The 8900-nt window shown below is 40.5% G+C and overlaps 1 protein-coding gene across 1 annotated transcript in view; it reads left to right on the top strand.

Moving 5' to 3' along the window:
* Window positions 1-8479, top strand: part of ERI1 (exoribonuclease 1) — a 9168-nt gene extending 689 nt beyond the window's left edge. The window contains 7 exon segments of the mRNA XM_010137053.1: window positions 1824-2057; window positions 2969-3065; window positions 3067-3168; window positions 3230-3313; window positions 3901-4010; window positions 5967-6081; window positions 8061-8479. Of these exon segments, the coding sequence (XP_010135355.1) occupies window positions 1824-2057; window positions 2969-3065; window positions 3067-3168; window positions 3230-3313; window positions 3901-4010; window positions 5967-6081; window positions 8061-8303 (985 nt within the window). The 3' untranslated portion in view covers window positions 8304-8479.
* Window positions 8480-8900: the final 421 nt, after the last annotated feature.

Below are 8900 nucleotides of genomic sequence, written 5' to 3'. Positions count from 1 at the left end.
TCCTGCTCTAATGGAAATTACCTGTAAGACCCTCTGATTTGTGACCAGGCAAATCTGAAATGATGAGAAGATGATCAAGTGGGAAAAACAAAGTCTATTGGCAGCCGTAATGAGGCAGGTGGTGGTGGAGTTAGCAAAGTGGGAAGGGACTGCTCAGGAGGCAAAAAGAGTATAAAAGGTGCGATGGAGTCTGAAAGGAGAAGTCTAACTTTCTAGAGGAGAAGATGACTGTAGGGGAGATATTCAGATGAAAAAAAAAAGGAAGGAACAGAAGTTAATTTGAATACAATAAAAGAAAAAAACAATGCTGTGGGTGGGGAGTGCAGCTTGCCACCTCCACCCTGTCTCTCTGCAGATGTTCTGGCTTTATGGTTTTTTTTTAATTCCTCCTTGAAATGGAGGATTAAATGGATTTATCTCCTCAGGAGGAAAAAAAAAATATCATTATCTGATAAATTTTTTTGTGAAACAGGTTTAGGTTGTGCAGATATTCAGCAGTTACTCTGATTTAAAAATAAAGAACAGAATTCAAATAGTAAATGTGTTTGTGGATTCCTCCTAGGTTATTATTATTGTTTTTATTCAGTTGTAAATGCAGAAAGCTTTAAACTTTTCTTTTAGCTAAGCTGTAATTTTGTCAATATAGTCAGTTAAGTTGGTCAGAATATGTCTTGCATGTAGACAAATAGTGCATCAGCTGTAACGCAGTGAATTGAGCAGATTGCCACACACCATCCTTGCCCTTGGGGTTGTTTTGATAGCAGATCATCTCTTTCAACTTCTTTTATAGGTTTGATGATGAAAAAGGTAGTTTCCCCCTCCATCAGCTCCCATACTGTCCTAACTTTGAATGAACTGTTCATTGAATTAAAATAGATGAATAAATGGAAGTGAAAAGGAGTTAGATCTGTGTTTGCAGAAGCAGCGGATGGTCACAAATGCAGCTTTAGTAGTCTGATTCCAGTTTTTCCTTGTGGATCAGTGGACTGCTTTTCTGATAATACCACTTGCTACAAGTAGCTCTTACGGCTTCTGTGATTTCATTTGCAGTGTCTAATTTTAAAAATTACTTCCTCTGAAGAGTAAATTATCCTTGATTATTCAGCTCTGCTTTGGTAGATGGCAGTTCTGGCACCTGTACTTGCATATTATGATGTTTGTATTAAAAAGATGCAGCAAGAAACTTTAACTAACTGCTTGTTGCTGGGATTTTACACGTTAGCCACAAACTGCCTGAGAAGCTGCATCTCAACCAGGAAGTTTTTCTGGCAACCAGAATACTTTTAAATATTTTGAATAACTCAAGCTCAATTTTAATTTTAAATTAAATTGGGAAAAATTTAACATGTGGACCTCTTAGCTGGATTCTGCATTATCTGTGCGACTGATGCAGAAATACCTTGGGCATCAGTCACTTCAGGAAGAGGGCACAGAGACATACGGGTGAAGCAGTACTGCTTCCAGCACCAGAGGTCATCTAGGAGCAGTCTGCAAAGGCTTGGGCTTTGCAAAGGCTTCGGCTGCTGAGTCTTGCTGAACTGCAGGTGACTGCAGAGTGTCTCTGCGCTGTTCTTCCCAGTCTGTCCCCAAATACTGATACTACCTAGATGTGTTAGTTGCTGAGGGGTGTTGCAGCCTCTTCTTCATCCCAGGTAGTGGAGCACTGACTGTATGATAAAGTTGAATTCAGACTTCATAAGCGCTGGTTTTCAAAATGAGGTTAATAAATGAGGAACTTTCAAATGCTAAATATAGCTTTAGTTCTACAGTGGTGAAATAATTAAATGAGAGAGTGATCTTTGTTGCTTTCCTAATCTCTTTAGAGGAGTGAAAGATGTGCTGAAAAAGAGACTGAAAAACTATTATAAGAAACAAAAGCTGATGCAGAAGGAACCCATTAATGGAGACAGCTACTATGACTACATCTGTGTTGTTGACTTTGAAGCAACGTGTGAAGAAGGAAACCCACCTGAATTCATACATGAAATAATTGAGTTTCCTGTTGTCTTACTAAACACACATACACTGGAAATTGTAAGTGATCTAATTAGTGTGTTGTATGCTGTTCTTCTTTGCTTCAGAAAGTCTTGGTTTTTAGGTAGATGTTGAACTTAATTAAAAATGGCTTTTTTTTTTCCATAAAGACCTGTCTTCTGTGTCTCTTAAAAACAAAACTATCTGTTCTTAAAAGCATCTCTAATAGATCATGCTCCAGCTGTTGACTCCCTCTACTCATACGAGGGACTTTCAGGTCCCTTCTCTCCCCATTTCTTTCCTTGCTTTAAGATCCACAAAACTATTTCTAGGACATAAGCAAATCAGGGAATGATCATAAGCAAGAATAAATGAATTCTGTGGTCCTGCGTGAGGCGATTGAGAAGAGATACTTAGCAGGCATTTGTCGCGCTCAAGTGCTGTGTTCCAATACAGCTTGCTTTTAGGAGAAACCACCAGCTGTCTAACTGAGACTGAGTCACTCAGTGAAATGGAGGAAGTTCACACCCCTCTGGCTAATGGTTCATTTATCAAGAACCTTCTTAGGACTGTTTCCAGTAATAACTACATAAGAGCATAGTGGCATATGTGACTCACTGCAGAGAGGATTGTGCGTATTACCAAGGTTATTTTATTACCTTTAGAGTGGTAGGAAGCAGTGTGGTGGGGTTTTTTTTTCCCCTCTCCAAAAGGTTTTGTATAGCAGCAGGGATTTGGGTCTTTCTTTTTGTCCATGAAATTTGCATGTGGTCTTCACTCCTGTACCGCTCGGTTTCCCAGAGCGAGATCCTTGCGATTATCTCTGACTGGCTGGCATCCAGAGGTGTATGACTTGCGTGCAGCCTCTGAGATGTGAGGCCTCTTACCTTCCTTGAACAGGTGAGCCTTTAGAGATAGCACCTTTGCTCATGCCTCTTACTTCTTTTTTCCTTACTCACGCTCTCCTTTTCCCAAATCCTCCCCTTTATTGCAGTCCTGCCTTCTCCCCTCTTACATCTTTGCTCTTTGATACCTGCTGGTTGCTAGCGCAGATGTGTTCCAGTTGGAAAACCGTGTGTCCGTTACACTGGGAATCTCGTGATGGCCAGTCAGGACACTCGTATTGACTGGGGAGGTACACACTCCTTGTTGCCTTCTGCAGGGCAAGTAGTCGCTGTTGCCTTTCAGCTGTGGGCGAGCCAAAGAAGTTGCTACGTAGTGTGCTGCTGCTGAGTGTTTGATTCTCTTATTGCAGGAGGATACCTTTCAGCAATATGTGAAGCCAGAGATCAATCCCAAGCTTTCAAACTTCTGCATCAGTCTGACAGGAATCACCCAGGTAATTTGTACTTTTGTTTTTTCGGGAAAACGTATGAAAAAAAGAGATGTGGTGTTGATGTTTTCCGACCAGCAATCTTTCATGGTAATTTTTCTGCAAGGCTTATTCTCTTCATCCTTGGTTTTTCATCCTATTATCACAAAATTGATTTCACTAAGTCGGTCATTTAAGTGTTTGTAAGGGGCTGCAGGGAAAAGCATTCACTCTGTAATCCATGTGAGAAACTTAACCCTGAGCAGAGGAAAGCACCTTTTGAATTGCATCTGTTCCTCTTTCAAGATTTTTATTCTGAAGGGTTTAGAGTCTTATGATGGCGATGGCTTGTGATCAGGTGACTTGAGCAGGAGCCTGGGAAACAAGCTCTTAAGTTCAACAGCTGGCTAACCTTGTTACGGTTATAGATGCCGTTTGGAGGTTGTCTCTTTAGTGGTGCTTTTTGTGCTGCCCTTTTTCAGTTTAGAAAAGTCTTGCCAATTGCCTGCTTATTTTGATGAGTAATCTGGTTTGTGAAGCCAATGTAATTCCTACATATCATGCTGGGTTTTTTCTGAAAAAATGTTCCTCTCTTGTTTTTTCGGTTCTCTAAGGACATTGTTGATAAAGCTGACACATTTCCTCAAGTTCTGCGAAACGTCATAGAGTGGATGAGACAGCGAGAACTGGGAACAAAGTATAGCTATTCCATGTTGACAGATGGGTATGTCTTTATGTTACCTTCAGCACAATCTAAAACTGCAAAACAGTGTTTAATCTTTGTGAGAGTATTGTTACAGGAGAGTCATGACACTGCCATTTTGCTGGTTTATTAAAATTTCGTCTTTGGGGAAAATCAGAAAAGCTGAACTGAACTTTAACTGAAGCTTAAATCCATTAGATGGCACTGTTCCTTTCCTGGCTCTCTGTGTGCAACTAAATGGTGATGAGTAGAATTTGTGCTTTTTTGGTGGCTGTAATTCTCTGTTTACATCTAGTTTTCATGTAGCATGTAATACCTGAAAATAATGTTGTGCAATTTCAGTTCAGAGCAACTCCTGCTCTCCCGAATCTGAGGTTTCAGAAAAGTGTAGTGGTTGTGTTGTATCCTGTGTGCATTAATGTTACTGTTAATACCTCCGGTGTATTTTGTCAGGAAGTAGTAATGGATTGTGCCGTTTATCAAACAAGGAGAAAATGGCTAGCACAGAAAGCTCTCTGCTTTGGCGTAGAGGACTGGGGCTGTGGTGGGTCCCACCTCTGACAAGCTTTGTGTTTGAAGGATTGACTAGTCCTTGAGCTGCCACCTGAACTTGCTCTCTCACAAGGTCTGTGTGGAACATCAAGTCCCCTGATGACTGCAAAGGGAACAGATCTTGAGATCTAGATATATCTGTGATGCAGCATTGTTCTTGAGATCTTAGCTTTGTTATACAGTGAAAGCTTCTGTCTGAGCCTTATATAGCCCTGGCTGAGGAATTTTTCTTTAGGTGATGCTTGCTTTTTAGCCATGAAATATTACTATTCTGTTAACTTGTCTGCTTTCCTCCTCTTGTAACGAAGGATTTAAGTAGAACAAAGAGTTCTTGACATTAGCCATGTTGAGCTGAATGATGCATTTTAATGTTGCCATGCCTGTTGTGGCCTGGACTAAGTCTTCGCGGTGCTGGATTAAGAAGGCAGCCCTGTGCTGCTCTGTTACAATGACTGTATTGAACCAAAAGGAGGGGAACCCAGAAGAAACCCTGGAGTTTAGGAAAAAAGACCACGGGGGATCTTAGTATGACTTCCTAAAGCTTGGGTCAAGTAAACCACAGATAAATATTCTAGTCTGTAATGTGAGTGTTTTGAAAAATAATGTATCATGGCAGTTGAATGGATACATAAGAAAACCTTTCTTAAGTAATCCAACTTACTAAGTGGGAAATTTTTTTGGCCATGAGACATTTTTTTCTCAAAGTTCCTGAAAATTTGGACAATGACTGTAAATCACAGGTCTTTTCTGGTGAAGAACCTGTATCATTGAAGTGTGGTTGTGTCCAGTCTGAAGAGTGAAACCATTGAAAAGCTATCACACAGCGCTTGAGGTGTATGGTGTAGATATGTGTACACCTTAAAAGTAAAGAGTTAAAATAATGTTCCAGCTTCAGTTAATTACAGGAGCTCTGGTAAATACTGCTATTTGACTAATTTTTTACCTATGATTATGTTCCTTTCTTTGGAAGCAACAGTAAATTAAAAAAAAAAAGAAAAAGCTAAAGCAAAACTGGTGCAAGACTGGTTATGTCACTGGTCCTAAAACGTGTCTGGAATTCCCCTGCAGGGGAATCCCCTCAGTGAAATTCCTCAAGTAAAAGAGATGCAGTAAAATCTGTCATACAGGTGAGATTGTCTACTCAGCTACAAGAGCAGGGGAAAAAAAGGTTTTATTCCAGCTTGAAGCTTGTTGGGGCGGTTCCCTTCAGGAAGGCGGGCTAAAAGTGCATAGTTTCACCTAATTTGCATAAAGGTCTGGTTCTCCTAAAATGAACTGCAGTCTTGTTTCAGTCGGCTACGTTACGCAGAGAGAGAGATGCACGTGTACCCAAGTAATCAGGGTGCTGCAGCCAAGCAGTATGTAGAATGCAGGGCATCTGAATTATCTATTACTAATGTTTTTCTCTTTTCTCTTTTGACTAAGATCTTGGGATATGAGTAAATTTTTGAACATCCAGTGCCGTATTAGCCGTATCAAATACCCTTCTTTTGCCAAAAGTTGGATCAATATTCGCAAGTCATATGGAAACTTCTACAAGGTTTGTACAGGTTGTTGTTTCTCTTGCGGGAAACTTCAGTTTAAAAGTCCAGAATGTCTTGTTGTGCTTGTCATCTTTACTTGTGTAGTATAAAATTACAGTTCTTAATTGCCTGGAGCCTGATTTTCAAATGTGCGCCATGCCCAGATCTCACTTTACTAATTGAAGATCATATAATATACTGCATTTTCAGTTTAATCTTGTTTTTAAAAATCAGGAGATGCTCCATGAATGAATATCTAAAAATATCATAGTGGTGCTCTTAGATCCAGTATGTCTTGAAGAAGTTCAGCTCAAAAGACGCTGTATTTTTTTGATGATTTTTCCTGTGTCCATGTAATACACTACAAAACTAATTTGCACCATTACCGTCAGATGTCTTCCACTTCATAGTGGGGACAGAGAAGGATTAGAATGTATCTACAGTGGAATCAAATTGGCAAGAGAAAAGTAAAACCAGGTTCAATGCTGGATGTTATTGCTGCTTTCTCTCACTGTCAGATTACCATAAAATGGGTTATTGGAGGTTCCAGTGAACTCCTAGTCAGCCTACGCTAAACCATTTGTTTGAATGCGATTTCAGCCTAGCTGACAATCTTCCCCTGAAGGACTTTTTCGTTCTAAATGTAACCTCTAAGAAAAGAAGAGGTTTACATTTAATAAGAGAAGAGCTTTACTTTGTGCTGGGCAAATGTTACAGGGTTTTGCCAGTTCTCCCTGTATTATTGTGCCTTCTTTGCATGGCTGTTTCTGGTGGAAACACGTTAAAGCATGGAACAGTCCTGACTTTTAAGTCGTATCAGCTTTAATCTAGAGACACCTTCTTTTTCCTTCTCTGTTGAGCAGTGAGTGCTTTTTCATCAAAGGCGATGGAGATTGTAACATACAAGGAATCAGTTTCTCTTTGCTTTTTTTTTAGCTTTTATAGTTGTTCAGAGCTTCTGTTTAGCCACTGTACTATACTACTTCTATTATACTACTTTTTTTATTATACTACTATAATATACTACTATATTTTACTTTTTTTAATTATACTACTATACTACTTTTGGTACTTAACAACAGATTCTGTAATAGTAGTAGGGATAATGGCAAGGGATGTACTGTAACTTTCCTGTGGAATATCCCTCAACCTACAGCATGTTTCCTCTGCCTTTTTTGTGGGTATTACTCCTGGAGTTGCATATTGCCAGGTTTTGGCAGTTGTGTTGTCAGCATTCTGCCTAACTACAACATCCAGTAGTATGGTGCAAAATCCTGGCACTTCTCCTGTCCTGTGTTCCCCCACCCCAACCACCACCACCAAGAGTGCAAACTAGTTTTCCTATCCTTGTGTTTTATTTTGACCTTTTCAGGGAACAAATATATATTTTAGTAGTTAATCAGGAATGACTTAGGGCTTTTGCTGGTGTAGCACTTTGCATAGGTAAGTCAGTAAAGCTTCTTTGTCTGTTCGTGCTGTTGGCCATCCGTGTAAACGTGGGCTGCTGTAGTGTTGCTTATCTGTTCCTGTGCTGTTTGAAGGTGTTCAGAAGCTTGATGTCAGTGAGAACCAGGAGCTTGGTGCTTCTTAAATAGCTTAGCCTTTAAAAGGAAAACCAAAATCTGATTCCCTCTGCAATGCCACTTTGGGGGGTAATTCCTTTTTTATGAAGCTTGTTAAACCTAGCAGGGCCATGGCTTCCACCATTGCCAGTGCTGCATGTCTTGACCTGGTGCTGATAATGGTGAGAGGCTCTTGAGATTATCCTGAGTCTAGACAAGCTCCTATTGACTACGTCTCCTCCATAAGAATGAGACTGTCTGTCTCACCAAGGTGCTTTGAAGATAAATTGTTAGTGATCTGACAGAAGGCAACATGAAAGTACTGTGTGACTTAAGTAGACTTAAAATCTGCATATGTTTCTGCTGCACTGTGTTAGATTAAAAACACTTGTTACAGAACCTAATTCTTGAATGTGGTTCACTTTCTCCATCAGGTTCCTAGGAACCAGACCAAGCTGACAATCATGCTCGAAAATCTGGGCATGAATTATGATGGGAGACCTCACAGTGGACTTGATGACTCTAAAAACATTGCAAGGATAGCTGTAAGGATGCTGCAGGATGGCTGTGAACTGCGGGTGAATGAAAGAATGCATGCTGGACAGCTTATGACAGTCTCCTCCTCAGCCCCCTTAGAGGGAGCCCCTGCTCCACTGATGCCCCGCCACAGAAACTAGCAGTTCGGGGATTCCACCTTAGGAACTGCTCTCAGATACCCGCTAAAGACTGTTACTAAATGGTCACCTCTGCCAACCTGTCTGCAATGCAGAATCTGAAAGCACCTTAACTAAATCATCTCTGTCGAGACAAAGAGGAGCATGGAAGCTCCTCCCTCTTTGAAGCCTGTGTTACAGCATAATTTTTTTTATACTGATGACTCTTTGTTGTTGTCATTTGCAGCTTTTCTATCAGTAAGATTGATAGGTGGAACCCAGGCAAAGTGTTAGGCTTTTAGGAACGTGTAGTTTAAACACATGCAAAGATCGATTTGGCCTGTGTGCTGCTGTTCCACTGCAGCCTGTGGATAGTATTTATTCACTGTGCCGGACTCTAATGATGCCTAGCACCTGATTATTCATTGCACACAAATAAGACATTGCTGGAAGAACTGAAATAGCAACTGGCTGGCCTGGCTTTTCCTGATAAGGCACTCTTCTAAGGGTTCCTGCTGGTAGTTTTTTTTTTTTTATGAAGTCGAGGAGAGGTGGGAGTGTATTCATCAATTCTAAAGCAGTAGAGAAGTACCGAGTTGTTTGGGGGTTTGTTTTGTTTCA

Source organism: Buceros rhinoceros, unplaced genomic scaffold (assembly GCF_000710305.1).
Source record: "Buceros rhinoceros silvestris isolate BGI_N320 unplaced genomic scaffold, ASM71030v1 scaffold2675, whole genome shotgun sequence".
In the NCBI taxonomy this organism is placed as follows: Eukaryota; Metazoa; Chordata; class Aves; order Bucerotiformes; family Bucerotidae; genus Buceros; species Buceros rhinoceros.
This window is presented reverse-complemented; position numbering and strand designations above follow the sequence as displayed.